The 24,969-nt window shown below is 49.1% G+C and overlaps 1 protein-coding gene across 3 annotated transcripts in view; it reads left to right on the top strand.

Moving 5' to 3' along the window:
* Positions 1–24,969, top strand: part of cacna2d2a (calcium channel, voltage-dependent, alpha 2/delta subunit 2a) — a 115,089-nt gene that overhangs the window by 40,515 nt on the left and 49,605 nt on the right. For all 3 annotated transcript variants that reach the window (XM_062458749.1, XM_062458765.1, XM_062458757.1), the window contains exon 4: positions 9,558–9,617. In XM_062458749.1, the coding sequence (XP_062314733.1) occupies positions 9,558–9,617 (60 nt within the window). The remainder of the gene's footprint in view (positions 1–9,557; positions 9,618–24,969) is intronic.

Raw genomic sequence — 24,969 nt, 5'->3', positions numbered from 1 at the left:
AATTGTCTGTCACAGGATAGCGGGTGTTGTGGAGCTTTACGATCTAGGTGCTTAAGCGGCGTACCCCTCTGTGCTCTCCTCCTACCGACTGAAACAGAGAAGGGGGGGGGGTTGCCGAAGCATGGACGGGGGGGGGGATGAAGACTCGATGAGAAGAGAGGGTGATGAGGAACTGAGAGGGATTAATTGTTCACCCAGGAGAGAAAGATAACATCAGACGTGTAAAACCCATCCCAACTAATCCTGTCATTTGTTTGAACCCGAATAATAAAAATAGAAGAAGAAATATCTCTCGGAGAAGAACTGGATGCCGAGATAATCTCAATGACTCTTAGATGTCATTCTATATGGGAGCGGGACTGTATATGGTGCGGGATTAGGGGTTGCGGGTGACTTGCACTATTGGGTTACCAGCTGGGTTTGAATTAGGTCATACTATGGCACAATAGGAACTCTGGCTTGATAGGCTGTACTGGTTGATAGGGCCCTGTTCTATAAGGAAGTACGGGGCAGCCATCACATGAAGCTTCTCGTGTATCTGATCATGTCGTGGACGGGTCTATTTCCATAATCCGACCGGCTCCTCCTGCCCCTCAGCATCTCTCCGCTCGGCGCCCGTGCGTTTTCCCAGTCCCTCGCCACAGCCCCTCTGTACCTCCGCGTCCCCCCACACCTGTCGCTCTCTTCATCCTCCCCTCCACCCTTCACCCCCGCAGCTCTCCCCTCGTCCGCCCTGTCATCCCTGTCAAAGGCGCTCCACTCGCTCGCGTGGCTCCAAGGCTTCGGAATTTAATTTGGTTTTCAATCGGGTGTAATTGCTCTGAGAGGCGACGTGGCTGCATGTTCGGCTCTCGTATGTCCGCCGGAAAACCGTGTGTGCGCTTGTGTGTGTGTGTGTGTGTGTGCAATTGTGTTAGGATGCGCTCGCAGGTGTTTCTTGTGCCTTCGTGCAGGTTACTGTATCTGTGTGTGTTGAGGTGCTGTTGGTGCGTATGACGTTGAAAGTTGCTTACGCAGCGCTTGCGTGTTGGAGGGCGTGTCTCCGTGTGTGTGTGCCCGCACCATTTCTAAACGGTTGCCCCTCGACGCTCTGTCACTGATACACTTTGTCGCCGGCTTTTTTTTGTATCAATAAAGATGTGTCAGGCTCAATGCTGAAGAATAAGATGAAAGACCTCCCCACGTGTCTTCTCGCTAACTTCTGATGACCTTCTACTCTCACACACATCACCGTTTCATTATTCTATCAGGAATCTGAGGCGGCGTGGAGGATGATTGAAGTAAAGGGCAAAGAATGGGTGGAAAAATAAACAGTTTGCCCTCGAGCTGCAGACTGTGTTGAGGTGAGAGAGGGGGGGGGGGGTGGGGGCTAAGCTGATGGACTGAGATAACATTGGGATGCCTCTATATAAAAGCGAGACTCAACCCCCCCCCCCCCCCCCCTCTCTCTCTCTCTCTCTCTCTCTCTCTCTCTCTCTCTCTCTCTCTCTCTCTCTCTCTCTCTCTCTCTCTCTCTCTCTCTCTCTCTCTCTCTCTCTCACACCATCTCGCTCTCTTCCCGACCTCCTCTGTCTGGTTGCCTTCCTTCCTTCCCCTCCAACCTGACCTGTCTCACCTTCTCCGAGATTTGCACTGGTAAACACACGGCCTGGTAGCTCTGCTCCTGGGCCTGTCTGGCATCTCCTCCCTGCTGTGTGCTGCTGAAGGCAGCCTCGTGACACCGTCACATCTTTAACGTACACTTTAGCATCAGTATCTAGTCTGGAGTGGGTGTGGGGGGAAGGCTTTGCCAGTGCTAGTAGTGGTGATGGAGACTGTGTTCGCCCGCCACAATGTCCTCCGCCCTCAGACCCCCACGCGTGGGCTGCCGTACCAACACCTGGGAAGGTTTTCGACCTCTGTCATGGTCTGCCAACCTACGGTGCTTGCGTGAGCGCTGTGGGCGTGCAGCGTGTGCGTGGGATTGAGTGTGTGTAAGGGTGTGTTTGTGTGTGTGTGTGTGTAGGGGTGCGCGTGTCACAACAAGAAAGCACAAAGACAGGAGGCTCGGGTTCACATGAGGTCGCGTCGCAGCGCGCGTGTGTAAGACGTCGCCGTGCGCACGATCAAGGCGACATCCCTTCCTGCATCTCGACGCCGCAGCACTCCTCTTCGGTCGAGTCTGCGGAAAACCGAACAAGCAGGTCACACACACGCACGCCTACACACACTCGTAAACACACGCACACACTGAAAGAGCGAAAGGCGTGTGCCTCTCTCTTTGTTTTGGGGGGAAGTCTTGGCGTGTGTAGCGGGGGCTGTGTTTCACGGCAGCAGGTACTGTTCTGCCATGTCATCCCCTGCATGGCTGCATGGCTGCTGCTTCATGGGGCTGATGCTCTGGGGAAGAAGGAGCGCTGAGGCGGAGGCTTTCTAAAACGGTGCCCCTCGGGCTCTTTGTCTCTCTCTCTCATCCCCGTGAGGATCAGGCTGGGGGGGGGGGGCTCTGGTTTGGGTTTGTCTGTTAGGAGGTGGCAGAGAGGAAAGAGTAACGCCCACCCCGTCAGCCGTGTGTTACGGAGAAGCGTGTGGAACAGTCTCCAGAAACAGTCTCCTGAAACTGTCTCCTGAAACTGTCTCCTGAAACTGTCTCCTGAAACATTCTCCTGAAACAGTCTCCTGAAACTGTCTCCTGAAACAGTCTCCTGAAACAGTCTCCTGAAACAGTCTCCTGAAACAGTCTCCTGAAACAGTCTCCTGAAACTGTCTCCTGAAACAGTCTCCAGAAACAGTCTCCAGAAACAGTCTCCTGGAACAGTCTCCTGGAACAGTCTCCTGAAACAGTCTCCTGAAACAGTCTCCTGAAACAGTCTCCTGAAACAGTCTCCTGAAACAGTCTCCTGAAACAGTCTCCTGAAACAGTCTCCTGAAACAGTCTCCTGAAACAGTCTCCTGACGTAGACCGTAATGGAATGTGTGTTAGTGTGTCTCAGGTGGAATATTGTTGGTGGTCACAAATGCAATATTGCATTTGAGTTGGACCCTAATGGAAATGTAATTGTACTCTACCAATTCATGTTGTAGTTGCTCAATTGAATTATAATTAGAATCACTGGACTTGGTTTAATGATGCGTGGGAACACCTTTGATATCCATAAGCTCTGGCATTTATAGTTTTTTATGAAAGCACACATCTCAAATGAATACAACTGAATGCCTAATATTGTCTCTCACCCAGCAGGAAGTTGTCTTTATTTCTGTTGGAGGACAGCTGCCAGCTCTCTAGAATGTTCTTGAGAAAATAGTAAACTGTCAATCTTTAAACAAGACAGAATTATTGATTAAACCACATCTGTGGACATGGAGCACATTAAGGGACGCCCTGTAGACATGGCTACTAGCTCGTTAGATAATGTGTCAGATTATGTTCCCATACGGCTTGTATTACCCCAGCGTAACATTCACCTCTCAGACTGAATAAAACAGGACCTCTATTCATAGTATCTACATTACATTTACATTTAGTCATTTAGCAGACGCTCTTATCCAGAGCGACCTACAGTAAGTACAGGTACATTCCCCCCGAGGCAAGAAGGGTGAAGTGCCTTGCCCAAGGACACAATGTCATTTTGCACGGCCAGGAATTGAACCAGCAACCTTCTGATTTATAGCCCGACTTAAGAGCCCCCCTTTCCGCTGCATTCTAGCTGCAGTGAAAAGCATTGTGTCTGATTGAGCAGTTAATGCCGACATTGCTCATATTAACCAAACATTGCAAATCTAGTGCTTGAAGGAAGTAGTACAGTCTGGTGTGGGGTTGTAGAGGCTGGTGTGGGTTTGAAGAGGCTGGTGTGGGGTTGTAGAGGCTGGTGTGGGGTTGTAGAGGCTGGTGTGGGGTGTAGAAGCTGGTGTGGGGTTATAGAGGCTGGTGTGGGGTTATAGAGGCTGGTGTGGGGTTGTAGAGGCTGGTGTGGGGTTGTAGAGGCTGGTGTGGGGTTGTAGAGGCTGGTGTGGGTTTGAAGAGGCTGGTGTGGGGTTGTAGAGGCTGGTGTGGGGTTGTAGAGGCTGGTGTGGGGTTGTAGAGGCTGGTGTGGGGTTTTAGAGGCTGGTGTGGGGTTGTAGAGGCTGGTGTGGGTTTGAAGAGGCTGGTGTGGGGTTGTAGAGGCTGGTGTGGGGTTTTAGAGGCTGGTGTGGGGTTGTAGAGGCTGGTGTGGGGTTGTAGAGGCTGGTGTGGGGTTTTAGAGGCTGGTGTGGGGTTGTAGAGGCTGGTGTGGGGTTGTAGAGGCTGGTGTGGGGTTGTAGAGGCTGGTGTGGGGTTATAGAGGCTGGTGTGGGGTTGTAGAGGCTGGTGTGGGGTTGTAGAGGCTGGTGTGGGGTTGTAGAGGCTGGTGTGGGGTTATAGAGGCTGGTGTGGGGTTGTAGAGGCTGGTGTGGGGTTGTAGAGGCTGGTGTGGGGTTGTAGAGGCTGGTGTGGGGTTTTAGAGGCTGGTGTGGGGTTGTAGAGGCTGGTGTGGGGTTGTAGAGGCTGGTGTGGGGTTATAGAGGCTGGTGTGGGGTTGTAGAGGCTGGTGTGGGTTTGAAGAGGCTGGTGTGGGGTTGTAGAGGCTGGTGTGGGGTTGTAGAGGCTGGTGTGGGGTTGTAGAGGCTGGTGTGGGTTTGAAGAGGCTGGTGTGGGGTTGTAGAGGCTGGTGTGGGGTTTTAGAGGCTGGTGTGGGGTTGTAGAGGCTGGTGTGGGGTTGTAGAGGCTGGTGTGGGGTTATAGAGGCTGGTGTGGGGTTGTAGAGGCTGGTGTGGGTTTGAAGAGGCTGGTGTGGGGTTGTAGAGGCTGGTGTGGGGTTGTAGAGGCTGGTGTGGGGTTGTAGAGGCTGGTGTGGGTTTGAAGAGGCTGGTGTGGGGTTGTAGAGGCTGGTGTGGGGTTGTAGAGGCTGGTGTGGGTTTGAAGAGGCTGGTGTGGGGTTGTAGAAGCTGGTGTGGGGTTGTAGAGGCTGGTGTGGGGTTTTAGAGGCTGGTGTGGGGTTATAGAGGCTGGTGTGGGGTTGTAGAGGCTGGTGTGGGGTTGTAGAGGCTGGTGTGGGGTTGTAGAGGCTGGTGTGGGGTTATATAGGCTGGTGTGGGGTTGTAGAGGCTGGTGTGGGGTTATAGAGGCTGGTGTGGGGTTGTAGAGGCTGGTGTGGGGTTATAGAGGCTGGTGTGGGGTTGTAGAGGCTGGTGTGGGGTTATAGAGGCTGGTGTGGGGTTGTAGAGGCTGGTGTGGGGTTGTAGAGGCTGGTGTGGGGTTGTAGAGGCTGGTGTGGGGTTATAGAGGCTGGTGTGGGGTTGTAGAGGCTGGTGTGGGGTTATAGAGGCTGGTGTGGGGTTGTAGAGGCTGGTGTGGGGTTATAGAGGCTGGTGTGGGGTTGTAGAGGCTGGTGTGGGGTTGTAGAAGTTGGGGAGGCTGGCACTGCTGCAGTGGGTAGGTGGCTGCATCCTCCATATCTGGTCTCCGTGGAAACAGCAGAGCGGGCTTGCAAAGCAAACAGTGGGGAAATGCAAGAGGAAGCATGAACATTTCTGGTTGTGGAGGGGGAGGATTAGAGGAAACAAAGGCTGGGATTATCTCATCCCAGGGTACAATAGGACTACACAGTCAGACTCTGCAAACGGGCCTTGCCACAAGGCTCTTTGGACCGTGGAACAAAGCCAGGGTCTCCCACCCACACCCACAGGGTCTCCTTCCCATCCACGCACTTCCTCTCGTGGAGACCATTAACGAGGACTAAAATGACCAGCTGCCAATAGGAGAGCAAGCAGGGACCCAGGATTAGGGGTCATTACTCCCCCTCATTATGCACTTTCCTTTGGTTGAGGCGGTCTGAGGAGAGCCCGGTATGTCCAGGATGTAACGGACCTCTCAGCATGGGTCTTGGACATCCGAGTTCTCTGATCGTCGTTACTCGGAAGAAAACACAAACCGCAAATTGCATTGAAATCGCCATGAATTCACGATGGTCTTCCATGCTTGTCGTGTCAGTGTACTGCCTGTGTCTTCTTCTCCTGTGGTCGCTGGTCGCACCGCTCCTTGTGGAGGCAGGAAGGAGGCAGTAAGGCGGCTGGAGGGATGTCACCGATGGATCTGAAGGACCCCGAGGAACTGGAGGAGGGGGAAATTCGACGATAGTTAGGAGAAAGTGAGAGGGAAAGTGGACTTGAGAGAACGTAAGCCAGATAGAGAGATGCAGGGAGGGGGCAAGTACCGCATATCAAGGAGGACAGAACAGCAGAAGAAGCGGAGGAGGTGAAAGGATGAGGAGAGACAGGAGGGAGAGGCGGCGGGGCGGCGACGAAGCGAAAGAGTTTGTTTCTGAGATGTTTGGAAATTCTGGAGTGGAAAGTCCCCCCCCATCTGTTATTGTGGGTCGGTTCTGACTCAGTGATTTCTGTGATTGGTCCTAATCCCAGCCAGAGTGCCGGAGACAGAATGAAGAGCTTAGAGCAGACTGCTCTCACTCTGACAGGCTCCACTGGTGCTGAGGAGCTGCTCACTGGGCCAGCCAGGACACCTCCCCCTACCGGCCACTCCAGGGTACTACACCGGCCCTGCTCTGCTCTACTGGACGAATTCTGTGGGGAGGTCCCGCCCAATGGCTCACTGAGTGACAGTGTTTGAAAGCCAATCCCCAGCAGGCCCTGCTGTGACATGCTTGGTGATCCGTGCTGGTGTTTATGGGAGGGTTCAGTGGGGGGGGGGGTGTTATGCGTGTGGTCAAGGGTCCAAGGTGACTTCAGAAAAGTGTGCTGAGGGGTCACTCAGAAAGAGTCGAGTGCGACAATCACACATACAGAGCGTGCCGTTTTCCTGTCGAGTGCCCTTATGTTCGCACACATGCACGGCGTGGAGTGGGGGTTTGGAGTGCCATCCAGATCTTGTGGACAACGTGTCGTGCGTCCGAGTTCCCCCCCCTTCCGGCTGCCGGGGGGGGGGGGGGGGGGGCCTGATGGAGTATCCTAACTCACGACAGCGATCACAAGGCTCCACGCTGGGCGCCGCGCTCCGCCCCTGGCGGACTGTCACTCCTGGAGCGACGTTGAGTGATTCAAGCGCTCTCCTTCGGAACTGAGCAAACGGGACCAGTTATGAATATTAAACATGCTCATGGCTGACACACTGCGCTTTTCGCGTTTGAAAAAAAACGCCCGTAGAACCCGTGACAACCGCGCGATGCCGTTAGAGGCCGCCAGATAGCGATATCCGGTGGACCGCGCCGGGCCGAGTCGGACCCGGCGTCGCCGTCTCTGCTGTGTGCTGCGTGGGGCCCGTGCTGGGGCTTATCGGTGCTGTACTGTGCTGAGCTCCCTCTGTTTCCCCCACTGCACTAAGCCGCTTGGCTCCAGCCACCAGCATCGATGATGTATCCCCACCCCTCTCCTCCCCCCCCCCCCCCCCCATCTCTCACTCTGATTCATAGCCTGTTTGTGGAGCCCATCCATCTGGTGCAACACACGGGGCGGGGGGGGGAGGGGGAGGTGGGAGGGGGAGACACATGAAGACGCGTGGGTGTTTTGGAGCGAGGGACTGCATTAAGCTGCCGGGCCAGAGATAGGGTCTGGGGGAAGGGGGCCCCACGCTGAGGAAGAGGAAGCCGGAGTACTGAGAGAGAAACGTGGAGATGAGGAAGAGGCGAGGATGTGGACAGCATTCAGGGAGAGAAATGGCTGCTCCGAGGGATAGATCAAAGATCCTCCCCGACAGATTAAATACTGAGAAACAGAGCGTCTATAAGATGAGGGTGTGGACCATAGATCAGTGTGAAGGACAGAGCGAGGAAGGGGAGGAACTTCTGCTAATTTAGGTTTGATTATGGACATGGATATTTTTATGTCTTTCCTACTTTTACTGAGATGTCCTTGAAGAGCCACTTAATCTATTAAACCTATCAAACATATATCAGACCTAATGCAGTATATATTTTTGTAATTAAATGTAATCAAACTAGGAGGAGAATGTTTTACTCTTAGGAAGGTTTGGAATGGAACTGTAGACAGTGTTCAACTCTCCCCTGTTTATCTTCCATGGAAGGGCTTTGTAGCTGCAGCACGAGATGACCAGTTTCCCCTGGTCTTTAACACAATCGACCCCGGCAACCTCAGAAGGCTGACTCTGATGAAATGAACTCTGGCTATCATTTCCATAGGCTAATTACTGAAGAACCTCATTTTATTGTTTCACTGCTTCATTGTCTCATCGGGAAAGTAATTCAATCTTCATTTCATGTTAGTAAGAGTCTTTTCAGGTTAATACAGGTTAATCTCAGATTAAATGCATGAAATGCCAAAACACATAGCTAAGAACCTAAGAATCCAGATTGTGGACCATTACATTCACTAAGTATGTCATGACAGTGATACCGTTTAAGAACTAGACAAGAGAACAAACGACAGCCTTAAGTAGCCAGTGACCAGTGTCTCTAATGAGAGAAGGACTACCGTGTCCCCTGCCTGAACCAGTAGCTCAGGAGTGGAGGGTTTGGTCGCCATGTGCGGGCTGTCAGACACAGGACAGTTTGGTCTCTGACGAGAGTTTACGGCTGTCCTGTTTTTAGCAGAATGACGAGCCGTCTCCCGTGCTTGGGGAACGCTTCCTTTGATGTAGTACCAGAAAGGAAAGTTCCTCTTAGTGGAAGTCTAAATATGGTTTATAATTTGAGAGCCCAGGGATGATAAGGCTGGATGGAATGTTCTGGGACGCGAACCAGATCGCCCCCTAGAGGCCTGGGGATTGAAGGAAGGAGAACCTAGATATGAGAGCGCCATTCAGACCGAAGGACAGACACCGACAGACATACTGACTGAGGGAGGGAAACATCCTCTAGGGCCCCACTCTATTTCCCAATTGTATGACAGTACGTCATGTGTAGCCCACATAAGCTTTTAAACAGGGTTGCTGCCAAGCTACACCAAACTAAAGGTTGTGTGGATGCTAAAAGGAATATTCACAAGAGGTTGTCCTTCAAACACCATCAATGATGTAAAACCGAACCACAGTGCATTTTTTTCTCTCTCAATGTACATCAGTACTTGGACACTCAGCTCATAGCTCTCACCTATACAGTCCACCAGTCAGTCATTGGATGACTTGTAACTGTAGAAGTGAACATAGACCCGAACAGCGTGAACAATGTGTATCACTTCACAGTCCAGTGCATGGTCTTACACTTACATTCATTTAGCTGGTGCCTTGCAGAAATGAAACTCCCCTGACAGGCGAGCAGAGCTGTGTAAACCCATTGAGGAGCATGCTGGGTTTGGCACAGACACAGCCTCAGAAATTATACAGTCTATCAACAGCAGCTCTGACGTCCCCGGAGAGCACAATGGCTCAGCAAGGGACTTACACACCAACAGATGCAGACACACACACACAGACACACACACACACACAGACACACACCAACACACACACAGACACACAGACACACACACACACAAAGACACACACACGCCAACACACACACACACGCCAGCACACACACACACACACACAGACACACACGTACACACACAAACTGTCTGACCCCTGTTGTGTTTCTGGTTTCTTGCAGAAGCTGGCCAGAGAAGCAGAGCAGCTCCAGAAGGAACACGTGTGGCAAGACGGTATCAAGGTAGAGTCCTAATCCTGCATCCTTCCTTCTTCCTTCCTTCCCTTCCTTTAGCTACCTCCTCCTCTTGTTCCCTGGTCCCATAACCTTTCAGATCCACTGCTATCTATCTACCCATCTTTCCATCTCTTCCCCTATTCCTTCCATTCAGCTCACTCAGTATATTTCTACCGACCCTATCCTTTTTGTTCAGCAGCGTGTAATTCTGTATAAATTTGGTGGTGAATGTACAGTGGTACACACATGCACATGCAAAGAAAACACCCGCCCCACACAAAACACACAGACACACACACACAGTGACACAGACACGCCACAAACCGACACACATCATACATATTCAAAATAAAGAATATTTGAGTGAGTATTTTTTTTTTTATAATAGAAACTGTCATTTCCTCAGAGTTTGCATTGTCTACAGTGTTTGTCAATTGTTCCATAACCCTTCTGCAGATTCAACCCTATATTTAGTACAAGGTACAAGGCCCAACCTTAGTGAAGGCTGTCACTACATCCTGCTAGTTTGTTTGTGTTTGACTGCCTGCGTGCTTCACTGGCTCTCGGATTTACAAACATACAGATGCCCTGCATACACGCACACGGTTTCACACACGCACAGCAAATCTATACACACACACTGTCATATCCTCTGTCTCCAGGGAGACGAGCTCGCTGTCATGGTACACTTCCCACAAATGGATTTTTAACCCCACGCCTCCCGGGGGATATTTGAGAAAAGGCTTTAACTGATTTAAAACGAATAATTATGAGCCCTACTTGCCAGCAAAGTCCATTTTCATTCATGGACGTTTACACTCTGAAGCCCTGGTGTGGAGGGGGCTCTCTCGCCTCTCTTTCCCAGGGTGCTTTAGGGCATCTGTCCTCTCAGGTCTGAGGGGCTGCAGCCTCCCTGGATCTCCCCTGGTCAGCTGAAACGTTCCCCAGTCACACAAGCAGGTCGCTGGGTTTGGTCCGGCCAAGCCCAGCACACCTGTGGTCGGAATCGACTCCTCACGTGGAAAGGCCAGCCCCACCTCTCCCCCGCATCCTCTCTCTCTCCGACACTCTCTTTTCTCCCTGTTTGGTTTTCTATCACCGACTTTCTGTCTCCATATGTCTCTCTCTCTCCCACGTTTTTTTGTGTGACCCTCAACCCATGAATGCTTCTGCCTCACATTCATCCACCTTTCTCATATTTGTCTGTGTGTTTAATCAGCGGTGGAAACAGTTAGAACATATCATATTGTTGCAAATACGGCAAATGAATCCTAATGGTGTTCGTCCATTAATAATGTGTTGGAGCTGATTTCATTTGCCTTTATAATTAGAGCAGGTAATGAATCTCGGCAGGGGCGACTGTGAGAACATAAAAAAAACTTGCGAGGAGGAGGGGAGGGACGGATGGTGGGAAAGCGGCAGGGATGGAGGGAGAGAGGAAACGCAGATACGGCATGTCCTTGTGAGACGATTTCTCCTGTTTTGTCGACTTTTGTGCTTTTGTAATCCCTTTTTGGGTGAACACTCTGCTGACTGACACACTAATTAGATTAGGCGTCCATGCTCTTTGGGCATATTAGGAGCTGGGCTGAGCTTTTTAAACTAACGAGTAGCGCAAGCTGTCACACAGGGAAAAAATATGTTTAGGTAAAAGCAGCCAAGCCTGTTTTTAAGTGTGGTGGTTGTGTCTGCATTTGAAAAAAGGAGAGGGATAGAAGTATAGGGAGACAGAGAAATAGAAACAAAGTAAAAAGACTACTGTGTGTTTGTGTGTGTGTGTTTGCATGCATATTTATTACCGATCTGCTCTGTACCTGGCCCAACCCATCTGCTCTCTTCACTAACACTGTGATGACATCACAGGACTCAACGACACGCCTGTTCCTCTGCACGGCTGCTATCGCATCTGTTGCCGTGGCCACAGAGAGGCCTGCTCACACCCACCCGCCAACACACACACGCACACACTCACGCACAAACACACACAGTCTCCTTCCCCTCTGTAGCTTCACTGATGGTCGCTTGATACAATCCTGGACATTACCAATGTTGAGATGTTGGTCCTAACAACTGTTGCTATGGCCATTGAGGGTTTTAAATCCATTGGAAGGAAATGGTGTGTGAAATAGACATTAAAGTGTTTGATTACTCCTGATGTCTCAAGGTCATTGGCCCCTATCTCTTAGACAGACCTTGTGCCTGGCCATTCTCTACTGTGGTCAATGGAGCCATACCAGTGGCTGTGGGCACCTTACAGCAAAGGTTGAGAATATATGATTCATATTATATCTCATCTCATCTCTTATTTAACTATTTTAAGTCCATCTAATGGCAATTACAGTATGCACAAGCCACCTTACCTCAGTATCCGATTGCACTATGTTGACCACTCACGCGGCTCATTCTTATTCTTATTTTTATATATATTTTATTTTATATATAAATTGTTGTATTCTTAGATTGTTTAGTTCTTAGAAATAGTTAAATTTTTGTACTTTTACTTAATTTAAGATTCGTATATGATTCTGATGGAAGTATTATTTTGTGACCAGTCCAAAATAAGATTTGATGTGTGACACCATCGGATACACGCTGGAAAGATACTATCCAAGTGGTAGCAGTACTGCACAGTTCCACTCACACAGAAGTTAAATGGTTGCTGTGGTACGATGGCCGTTACTAACTGTTACTAAGTGTTGGCATACAAGGCTGGGGGATAGTCATTCGTAGTGGGTGCGGTGGCAGGCTGGCTCCTTGTACACGTGCTGAATTGACATGGCCATCTCAGTCTATCGGTGGCTCTGAGGTGTTGGTTTAAGTGTGAGACACCGGGACACAGGGAGGAGATTGGTTGGAGACGGAGGGAGATTGCAGAAGCGCAGGAGGAAGACATGCACTTTCCATCAGATTGTGATGTGGCAGCTGCTATACGTTTGAAATGCATTAGCGCTAATAGCTGTGCCATTAGGGGAGAGAGAGGCACTCTGCTGATGGGTTACTATGGAGAAACGGGAGATGGGGCGAGGGAGAGGCAGGCCCGGAGAGAAGGCGAGGCAGGGGAAGCGCGAGGCAGGGGGAGCTCGAGGCAGGGACGAGGGCAAAGGAACTGGAGGGGAAGGGAGGCAGGGCGAGGCACACCGAGAAGGAGACATCTTCCAGGCCATTTACTGTAATCTTCCCTCTCTAATTAATCAAGCCTTTCATCATGGGCAAGTGAAAGGTGTGTGTGTAGTTGTGTGTGCTTCTCTGTGTGTCTGTGTGTGTGTGTGTGTGTGTGTGTGTGTGTGTGGTTGTGTATCACAATCATTCAGAAAGAAACAATACATCAGTGTAGTAGCATACATCGGTGAGATGGTGATGTCATATAATGCATTACATTAATGTATCCTCTCTTAACGTTCTCTATTCTTACAGAGTTCAGAACAATTTAATTGCAAATGAATTGTGGTCAGAGACCAGATAGAAAAGTCCGTACCTATTCTAATGATATGCTGCAAAAGTTTTGAAAATGTTAAATGTGCCAAGGTATGACTTCATACTTTTCCAGATGCCCCTATTTGGTTCTAAAGGTTTTCCATAATCTCATATTTTGGAAACATTGCAAAACAACCTAAAAAGCCACTCTCAAACCTACAGAAAAGCATTTGGACTCAATAATGCACACCTATCCTTCAGTAGAGTTACAGTGAGAGAAAGGGAGATTTTCCCCCAGTTAACTCTGCCCCTAGTGGTTGGGGTATAAGTTGCAGGAGAGGTTGTTCCCCCTGCCAGTGTGGGCCCTCCTTATAATGCCTCTATGTTTGAGATAATTGGCCCTTCAGAGGAAATGAGGGCGAATCATTGTGGCAGCTCTCTGGGCCGGGCCCTGGAGCGAGGCTCCATTAGCCACGGAATACATTAGTCTTATGAGGGTCGTCTTCAAGGGACTCAAATCAGGTAAAATAGACTGACACCAAATAATGCCTCACCACACTTCTGTTTCATCTCCTCTGCGCGCGTTCATTTTCTCTCTACTTTCTGTCTCTGCATCTCTGCCTTCTTCGTTCACCTGTGGATGGATGAAGGGAATGAGGCACGGCGTTGTCTGTACAGTCCCACTCTCTGTCATGCTTGTAGAAAACATACTTTGTGTAAGACAATGTTATCTTCCTTTGTCCCGTAGTACCTACACGTACATAGTGACACAAGTTGTTTTGTTTTTTTTTACAATATTTGACTGGGCAAAGAAATCACTTTTCTGGCTACCTGATTACTCGTACAGCAACCACCAAAATGTTAATTTGGTTGTGTCAAACTCTTTAAACGAAAATGTGGAAATAATGACAAAGGGGTCATGGTCTAAATCACTTCTGCTGAGCAGAAGTGAAGGTTGTGTACACCTGATTCCTCATGCTGCGTTTACATTCACCATGAAGACAGGGGCGTCCTTGTGGCAGCCATATTTGCCCAGCCATAAGGACCCTCCACCATGTGTCCCAGATGAGCTCACTCTAGGCTACTCTTCAGGTTTACCTAGTGTAGTCTTCTCTGTATTGTTGATGTAATAGTAATGAAATTACCTTCGAATTAAAGATACCCTCCGAACTTTAACCCCATAGTTATATTATTATGTTGAATCCATAGGGCTGGAAACCAGAAACCAAATAACATATAATGTGTAATGTATCTATATATTCATACACCTATGTCATGGATCCTTTCCTTTTTCGGGGGGGAAATGGAGAGTGGTTGTCTTTGTTTATCGGCTCATTTCATTGCATGTTTGTGAGGCAGAGCCCCCCTCTGTCAGAAAGAGCCTCAGTCCCAGCAGACAGGAAGCCGGCGCTGCGCTACTGGAGCACTTTTTTAAATACATACGGGACGTATTCCGTACAGTGACCCCCCCCCCCCCGGCTGTGCAGAGACAGCGCGCCAGCGGCCTGCCGCGCGCGTAATGGAACTCATAAACATAAACAGCGTTATCGCCGAATCCCGGCGCCATTGAAGGGACTCCCATCTGCTCACCACTGGAGGGAAGGAGACGAAGGTGGAAGGAGGGGAATATGGAGAAATCCTACACAGTATACAATTTAGCGAGGCACCTCCCTATCAAGCGTATCTGATGGTCTGAATGTGTCAGCAGCAGCCATTGGCCCCAGTCTGGCTAATACACAAAACTAGCATACACACGAGCCACAACACACACACACACACACACACACACACACACACACACTGGCACCACACTAGGACGGAAGGGAAGGACACTGTAGTTGGTTTGCATGTGTGCGGATACTGTACATTGTGTGAATTGCCACTACGTTATCACACTGTCACCTTGACTGGGCCATGATCTAGACTCATGTGAAACCCCTGGATATTTAGCCATTAGTGGGCAATCCAGCTGAGGTACAGGCCATTGAGTAATATGACACTTCATAGTCCACCTCAAACATCCATCTTGATTTTCCCCCACTCTGCCTCTACAGCCCTGGAGCACCCACCCCTCTCTACCCTCTCCGCCCTTTCTCTTTTACCGCTGCTCCGCCGAATGCTTTGTTCACTCACTGGTTGCCGTGGTGACCCCACAGTTTGGTAATTTCGGCTTCTTGATTGCAGGGCCCGCTGTAATTTGTAATTTTGCAAGTATTTCTGTTCAAGGTAGAATCCCTCTTTTTTATCCTCGCTTTATTCCTTTCTTTATTCTCTCTCTCTCTTTCTCTCTGTCTTTCATTTTGTGGTTAATCTAAAGTTCACACACACACACAGACGCACACAAACGCACGCACATCTCCTTCCGTCTCCCCGTGTCCTGCTCATTCGTTTACAGCTGTTTCTCCGAGCGCGAAGACAGACTCCTCGTGGTCTCAGACATGCTGTTTCACTCAGGAGGGAAGAGAAGATGAGGGATGGTAGAACTCTGCCAGTTCTCCAACACACCGGGCTCGGGAAATACTTAGGGACACATGAGAAAAAGAGCGAGAGGCAGAATGAAAAGTGGAGGATGAGAGAGGTGGAGGGAGGCTGAGTTTCGAGGTGAAAACTTCACTTGTGTTGCCAGTAAGCCCCCCAGACCGGGGGCCTGATTGGTGGGGGGGGAGCGTGTTAGCCAGAGGGGTGGGAAAGAGGCCCCCCGTGTCTAAACCCTGCCCATCGATCCCCACAACCCACCGGGGATGGCAATCAATAGGCAGAGAAATTTAGCAGGCCACGCTCCAAAGCTCAATTCCTCCATTTCAACATGCCCAACACCCATGAAATGTTATTTCAAAGGGTAAACTTGCTACCTTCCTGGCCTCTGGTCGGAGTGTGTCTGGGGATGGGAACTGCTGCCTCCCTGGTCTCTGTACACAGCAGGCTGCAGATAGGGACGAGGTCCACCGCCAAAGGCTAGGGCTTTTCAACAAGGATCACGTGATCACAGGTCTAGTCAGCTGATATAGCAAATAACCATAGTGGATTTTCATGTTTTTCCAAATCCACATGGATGTCACCAGTTAGCCTCATGTGTGCTCTGGACACATTAGACTGCTCCAATACCAGGACGGTAATGTGTTTGAGTGGCCCGTAGGTTGAGGCAGCATTGGTCAGAAGTGACAGCCTGGTTGCTGAAGATAAAGGCCTGCCTGTGCCGTCTGGGGTTTGGTCTCCACTGCCCTTGGTAACCGATGATATCTAGAAGGAAGGTTTCATGTGATTTGAATGTTTGAAGCGTTGTGAGGGACAGTGCGGCGTCTGATGGAAATGATTACGGGGTCGGAAATAACAGGTTTCTCTCGGGCCAGCGCTGATTGTTGATTGGCCACTCTCAATCTGTCTCTGAAGAGGGGCTGGCAGCCCTTCTGCCCTCTTATACTTCGGCAGTTGTAAAAACAGCAAAAATATTGAGAAAAAAGAAACTGGATTCAATCCTCTATTACAAATGGCACCGGGAAAAACACTGGGTCACGATAAAGTGAAGTTCAAATGTCAGGCAGACGTGCGATGTGATTGGACGTGGGAGCCCCCGACCGGCCGGTCAGTGGAGTTGAGGGGTGTGGCGAAAATGTTGACCGCGTCAGGGTAGAGCCTGTTTATGGTGTTTATTCGGTGCGAAATGGGCCTCTTCCTGTCTTTCCCCCGCTGATCAGATTGGGCTTGTTTCGAGGCGTCGGCGTGCATGTGTCGTGTTGGATAGGCCCTTTATCTGGCAGTGTGTCCATGCAGTGTGCCGATGCTATCGGGGCTAAAGCCTGCTCCTCAATGCTGCTCTGTCAGCCCGACAATGGGGAGCTGCATTACCCAGAGTGCAGCGGGACAAAGCCCCCTCTCCTTATCACAGTATTGGAATATTCACAGACTGATTTAACTGCTTTTACGGGGGGGGGGAGAGAAGGAGAGAAGGGAAGAGAGACCGCGGCTGGGAAAGAGAAGGTTAAGGGGGGGGGGGGGGGAGGGGGGGGGGGTGATGGCCCGAGAGGCAAGGGAGGAGAAAGAGTCAGGCATGAGGAAAGAGGAGAACAGGAGTGAATGCTGTAGGTGGTCATAGAGATATGAATGAAGAGAGACAGTAGTCATGTTGGCTGGGCGCCACCCTGCGCCACATGTCATTGTGAACTAGCAATGAAAGTTCAGAAATTGATGTGTGTATACTGCATGGGGACGAGTCTATGTTGGTGACTTTTTGGTGCTTAGATGGCCCCAAGCAGTTAAAACTTTGCTGCTATCATTTATGATTCCTCTCCAAGCATAACGGGTCGTTTTTGTACATTGGAATAGTTGGAGGAATCCAGAATTGCTTGGATGGAATGTTTCCCCTTGTTGACTCTTTGATAAACTGAGCATGAAACAACAAGTGCATTTGTGTTCCTACCTTGTCCCTATCTTCATTTACTGTAATTTACTGCTATTAACTATAATTTAGCCCCAATGTATCCCATAATCATCTAGTGTTTCTGCAGTGTTACTGTACCTGAAAATGGAGTCAGTTAACCGTGATTTTAGCCTACCTGGTTTATATTGACACACTAGAAAAAGCTACGGCAATGTCATAGATAAAATAATAAAGTAAGCCGTCAAAGATGGCAGTTTTCTCTCTTTCTCTTCCCCTGGCTTTCTTCTTTTGCCGCCACTTCTCTTCTTCTCTTTCTCCTCTCCGGTGCTCTCTATCTGTCTCCAGACCATCTTTCACAGGGTCTTTGAAGTTAATGTGCAGTTCGAGCCGGCTTGGCGCTCTGTCTGAAGTGGGCCAGAACACTGATGTGATGGGCATAGAGAATGCCATTCAGTCTGCCGAATTTGCACTGCCTTTTGGTAGCTTTAATCTTAGGGCACATTTGTTTATTGGCATACAAATGAACATCTGCATGGAGCTATGTGCGGACGCCCATGGTCCCAGCAACCCTCTAATCGCTTAAACGTCCGGAGATGCCGAGCATGCAAATGAGTGGAGCCGCGCCCAAGGCCTCCGTCGCACACTCCTTTATCTGAGCTCGTTCTTACCCTCCGTTCCTGCCTTTCTCTCTCTCTCTCTCTCTCTCTCTCTCTCTCTCTCTCTCTCTCTCTCTCTCTCTCTCTCTCTCTCTCTCTCTCTCTCTTTCTCTTTCTCTCTCTCTCTCACACTGTCTCTCTCTCTGTCTCTCTCTTTCTCTGTCTCTCTCTCACTCACACTTTCCCTGTCTCTCTTTCTCTCACTCCCTCTCTCTCTCCCCACTGGCTCCCTATCATATTACAATATTTAACACATTCAACACTTTGTTTGATGTGTCTTTATTGACAACAAAGAGACGTCTTTGTCAGCCATTAGTTGCTATATTTTGCTGGCACATCTAAGCCATACTAAGATGAATAACTTCATAACATTCTGCATTTCTATCTGACGATATACAGTATCCAAGATGTGATGCGTATGTGTGACTGCTCATACAGTGGTCTATGATGCCAGTCTATTTTTGATCAGCTATTAGGTTATATTAGCCTGGTCTAAGCACATCATCTTTCTGTGTCAGTGCATCATTGTGGCCAGACAATGTTCAGTGAGTCTGCACCTCCACAGCCAATCACAGCACACTGCTAAGGCCATGAAATCTGCCAGACAGGGTCCACCTTCAATTAAAGGCAAATTGCATTCACGTTCTCTCTTTGTGTTTCTATGATGGCTTTTCGATATATAAACCATAATGGTCTTTGTGTGTTATCATTTGGTTGTATTATTCGTTCCTGTGTCTGATGCTGTCTGCAAACTGCGACAAATACGTTTAGAAATAGTTAGAGAATAGTTAGTGGTTTGCACGGGAACACCTGGCATCAAGCAGGCCTGAGAGAGCGCTCCTGGAGTCTATTTTAATGCTTCAAGTGTTTCAAGACTCACTTCCATCTGTCATTTAAGCAGGTATTCATCTCAGTGTATCATGAGTACTCACTTCCTACTGAGCCAAACTTCTGCTCAAATGAAATAAAAAGGAACGAACTGAACAAATGAGTTCTGGAGGGTGTGTTTTGATTCCACGTGATTCTTCTATGTGTTGCTAAAATACCACAATGTATATCCTGTACGTCTTGTCTTCCCGATGGAACTAAATGCCAGACGAGTCTTACATTTTCGCCATCAATTGTCGATGAAGTGCCACGCTTCACGAACGCCGCGTGTGTGCTGTCGACGTCAAATATCGGAACGGCGGCTTCGCCTAAAGGATGTGCTATATCACGTAGCACAGCTCCACCCCATCTATCTGAACTGCGGCGAGTTTCTCAGGATCTGACACAGAGATGTGGGGAGCGGGGAGGGAGACATTGAGAGACAGAGGAAAAGATGGAGAGAGACAAGCAGGGAGATTGGAGTCGAGGGCAGGGAACACGATAAGAAAACACCGAGTGAGTTAGAAGATACGCCTGCATGCTGCACATAGGCAACTCTTCTACGGCAAAGCCCATTGGGGCCTCTGTCTGGTACAGTTGTGTGCGTGTGTGCGTCCAGAGGCACGTGTGTACAAGTGCGTTTGTGTGTGTGTGTGTGCATCCGGTGGGCGTACGTGCGTATGTGTGTGTGTCAGGTGTGAGTGTGCGCGAGGGCGCGCGCGCGTGTGTGAGTGACTGTCGACATCACGTGCTGGCGCATGTGTAGTCAAATGAAGAGCAGCGTCAAACTCCTTTATTGTGTTTGATATAATGTCAGGTTCCATTAGGAGCCTGGTGCTAGCGATGATTGCTGGAGTACCGGGGGCTTGGGGAGCACTTTCTGTTTGATTGTGTGTTGTTATTGTGCATATTTGTGCATATGTGTGTGTGAGAGCATGTGAGGCGGCGGCAGCCGTGTTTATAATTATAAAATCATTAGCAGGTGTCCGGAGGAGATATGGGTACGACTGTAATCTGTTGCCAGCTATGATGGAGAGCTTGTCTGAGACCGAAATGTCAAAGTGTCTGCAGTAGTTTTGTGAGAGCTATGCACGCGGCACGCACACACAGCGACGCGTTACACATGCACAGCACACCAGGCCCTTATTGAATGGCCAGGACACTGTAGTATTCCAATAGAAGAATAGACACAGACACACAGACACACACACCCCTATTTTGACGATCTGAAACGCAAGTATCAAAACGCAAAGCGCAAGTAACTTTGTGGGCGGGACTCCGGCTCGGTTGCTATTTTGCCGGCGGGATAAATGACTTTGCGCCTGGCGCAAATCTAAAATGGGTAGGTCCGAAGTAGCTACATTACTAATGGGTGTGGTTTGGGCGTAACGTGCAATAAACCAATCAGAGCGTCATCTCACATTCCCTTTAAGAGCAGCGCTTGTTCCATGGCGGATTGCTATTATAACGGCGGATTTGCCAGGCGCACGCCAGGAGCGGTTCACAGCCAAGGAGACCGACGTTCTAGTCAGGGCCGTAACAGATAGATAAGTGACATTGTATGGGAAAGGCAGAGCAGTTTTCTCATTGCACGAAATTGCCCGCTCATGCTGCTCATTCAAATTCTTATTCTTATTTTTATATAGCCTACCCTATATTTTATTTTTTAAATTGTTTAGTTCTTGGAATTAGTTTAACTATTGTACTTATTAACTTAATTTAAGACCCGTATATGTTTATTGTTTGCACCTTCCTGCCACAGTAAATTCCGTGTTTGTGTAACATAGGCTACATGGCGAATAAACCGAATTCTGATTCTGATGGAGATGGGAGAAGAAACCCACCCAAATTAGCTTCGGTTAAACAGGCGTGGGGGAAAATTGCCACAATTGTTACAAATCATGTTCACATACATAGAGATTTCTCATGAAAATATTTTTATAATCATTTAAGAAATGTAACACGCCATAAATCAAAACAATGTAACGTAGCTTTGCAGAAAGAAGACCCTGGCCTCGCCATCAGTGTGCAAGGACCAAGCTTGCGCCCTTAAAATAGCATCTGAATAATGCGCCATTGACTTTAGACCACGTTTTCGTCGGAAACTGCAAAATGGCACCAGGGAACGTTTGCGCCGGAACACGCCTCCTTTTTCACTGAACCGCCCACGGGAGCGCAAGGTCATTTCGACGTGCGTCTGTGGAGGGAAAAGTCCGCTTTGCGTCGAGTGCAAACTAGGAATGATACTTGCGTCGTTGACAAAGTCAATTGCGCTGGGTGCAAGATCGGGCCCACAGACACACAGACACACATACACAGACAGACAGACAGACAGACACACAGACACACAGACAGACAGACAGACACAGACAGTCAAACAGACAGACACAGACAGACAGACACACAGACAGACACACAGACAGACAGACAGACAGGGCAGGACAGAGAGACAGACAGGTGGAGAAACGGTCACATTGTGGAACAGGACTGGGGACTGTTTCTATGGCAACGGTGTGCATCTAACCTGTGCTGCACTGAATGTGTTCCAATCTGAAATTGGGATAGGAGACCTGGTGTTCAGGATATAGAGATGGGGAGAGATGAAGATAAGACGGGGCCATGGGGGGGGGGGGGGGGGCTAGGGGGGGGAGAGAGATTGAAGAGACAAAGGAGAGAAGAGGCAGATGAAGTCACGGGTGGGGGGAGGGTGGCGTAGGGGAGGATCGAGGGGTAGGGCTGGGGAGGATCGCCTGGCCTTAGTGTTTGTCTCCTGTTCGTATTGTTTGGTCCACTCAGCATGATAGATTTAATTGACCGATATCCCTTTTTTGTTTGTGAGGACTTCTCAGAGTCTGTGTGAGTTTCTGTGTTTCTGTGTGTGTGTCTACTGTACAGTTAGGTCCATAAATATTTGGACATTGACACAATTTTCATCATTTTGGCTCTGTATACCACCACAATGGATTTGAAATGAAACAATCAAGATGTGCTTTAAGTGCAGACTTTCAGCTTTAATTTCAGGGTATTTACATCCAAATCAGGTGAACGGTGTAGGAATTACAATACATTTTATATGAGGCCCCCCCCTTTTTAAGGGACCAAAAGTAATTGGACAATTGGCTGCTCAGCTGTTCCATGGCCAGGTGTTATTCCCTCATGGGAGTTCGTTATTTCATTGACAAGGAGCAGATAAAAGGTCTAGCGTTCATTTCAAGTATGGTATTTGTGTTTGGAATCTGTTGCTGTCAACTCTCAATATGAAGTCCAAAGAGATGTCACCATCAGTGAAGCAAGCCATCGTTAGGCTGAAAAATCAAAACAAACCTATCAGAGAGATAGCAAAAACATTAGGTGTGGCCAAATCAACTGTTTGGTACATTCTTAAAAAGAAAGAACGCACTGGTGAGCTCAGCAACACCAAAAGACCCGGAAGACCACGGAAAACAACTGTGGTGGATGGCAGAAGAATTCTTTCCCTGGTGAAGAAAAACCCCTTCACAACAGTTGGCCAGTTCAAGAACACTCTCCAGGAGGTAGGCGTATCTGTGTCAAAGTCAAAAATTAAGAGAAGACTTCACCAGAGTAAATACAGAGGGTTCACCACAAGATGTAAACCATTGGTGAGTCTCAAAAACAGGAAGACCAGATTAGAGTTTGCCAAAGCTGTACAGTTCTGGAACAACATCCTATGGACAGATGAGACCAAGATCAACTTGTACCAGAATGATGGGAAGAGAAGAGTATGGAGAAGGGAAGGAACTGCTCATGATCCAAAGCATACCACCTCATCAGTGAAGCATGGTGGAGGTAGTGTTATGGCGTGGGCATGTATGGCTGCCAATGGAACTGGTATTTATCGATGATGTGACTGCTGACAAAAGCAGTAGGATGAATTCTGAAGTGTTTCTGGCAATATTATCTGCTCAGATTCAGCCAAATGCTTCAGAACTCATAGGACGGCGCTTCACAGTGCAGATGGACAATGACCCGAAGCATACTGCGAAAGCAACCAAAGAGTTTTTTAAGGCAAAGAAGTGGAATGTTCTGCAATGGCCAAGTCACCTGACCTAAATCCAATTGAGCATGCATTTCACTTGCTAAAGACAAAACTGAAGGGAAAATGCCCCAAGAACAAGCAGGAACTGAAGACAGTTGCAGTAGAGGCCTGGCAGAGCATCACCAGGGACGAAACCCAGCGTCTGGTGATGTCTATGGGTTCCAGACTTCAGGCTGTCATTGACTGCAAATGATTTGCAACCAAGTATTAAAAGTGACAATTAGATTTATGATTATGTTAGTTTGTCCAATTATTTTTGGTCCCTTAAAAAGGGGGGGGGGGGCACATATAAAATGTTGTGTTGTAATTCCTACACCGTTCACCTGATTTGGATGTAAATACCCTGAAATTAAAGCTGAGTCTGCACTTAAAGCACATCTTGATTGTTTCATTTCAAATCCATTGTGGTGGTATACAGAGCCAAAATGATGAAAATTGTGTCAATGTCCAAATATTTATGGACCTAACTGTATATGGACGTTTGTTTTCGGCATATACTTGTGTATTTGCATCGACTTTGCGTGTTTGTTTGTCTGTATGTGCGTTTGTGTTGATGTGTTTGTGTGTGTGTGTGCTGAGCAGGTCGGCAGGCTAGGAGAGGGATGAGAGCAGGGTAATTGCTGGCTGTGTGCTTTATTAGATGTGTGTTTAACCCTGGGCCTGAGCCCTCAGAGAACTGACACCAGCCCCACCAGATGGCCATCCAGCCGGGGGGGAACCAAGGGGGTCACCCTGGCCTGGGACGCCTCTCCATGGAGCCACCGTGTGTGTGTGTGTGTGTGTGTGTGTGTGTGTGTGTGTGTGTGTGAGAGAGAGAGAGAGAGAGAGAGAGAGAGAGAGAGAGAGAGAGAGAGAGAGAGAGAGAGAGAGAGAGAGAGAGAGAGAGAGAGAGAGAGAGAGAGAGAGAGAGAGAGAGAGAGAGAGAGAGAGAGAGAGAGAGAGAGAGAGAGAGAGAGAGAGAGAGAGAGAGAGAGTGTTCATGTACACATGCCAATGTTATCTCAATGTGAATCATTGTTTACTTTCGACGTATTTACTGCTCATCTACCTCTATTTGAGATCAAGCCACTCTGCAAAGTGTTTGGACAAATCAAGTCGGTGGAGCATCAAGGCGTTGATGTGAACGCTGATATGTATGCTACATATCAGCGTAGACACAAGGGCACAGAGGACCTCCATCTAACGTAAACATGTTGTTTTGGATGAGGAGCGGGGGGGGTGGGGGAAGGAGAGAGGAGGATAGGCAAGATAGGGGTCGAAGAAAGGAGAGGAGAGGTAAGGAGTGGATGGAAGTAACGAGGAGAGGAGGACCAGTAGAACGGACCCGGGCTGCAGATCAATCCTGCTGCCGCGTTCGCTGGAGACACAACTGCTGCCACGGGAGCCGACTCTGCAGAGACGCAGGCTATTTTTAGCTCCTCCAGCCGACCCCCCCCCCCCACCCCCCCCCCCCATCGCCCCCCGTCTCTGCTCTCTACATTCCCCCACAAGCTCAGCCTTTTCCCATCCGTCCTCTCCAAGCCTACCTCATCTGCCCCCACCATTCCCCCTGTTTGCCCCTCCTCATTCCCCTCTACCCCTCTCACCACCCTAGCTGGCTCAGTCTGGGGGGTGACTCTGACCCCCTGCCCTCCACACACATCCCCTCTGCCCCAGTTCCCAGGGCTTTTTGGGTCCTCCGGAGGATTGGAACTGCGGACAAGTTGTAATCATTGTTGACATTGTTGGTGGTCTAGGTGGGTCCGTGCCGTTCTGTTTGGCTCTGTGTGCGGTTCTGATCCAGCCTAAGTGTGCGTGTGTGTGTGTGATAGGTTGATACTTTATATGGTTTGCAGCACAAACGAGGGAAGGACCAAAGGAGCTCGAGCAGAGCCTCTCCACAGGGCGCAGACAGTCACCACTGTCCTTGGAAGGATGTCCTCACTAATCCACAGCCTCACACAGCCTCGTTGTCACAGCATCAGTCTCATCCCTCATCCCCTCCCT

This window comes from Osmerus eperlanus, chromosome 1, assembly GCF_963692335.1.
Source record: "Osmerus eperlanus chromosome 1, fOsmEpe2.1, whole genome shotgun sequence".
Taxonomy (NCBI): Eukaryota; Metazoa; Chordata; class Actinopteri; order Osmeriformes; family Osmeridae; genus Osmerus; species Osmerus eperlanus.
This window is presented reverse-complemented; position numbering and strand designations above follow the sequence as displayed.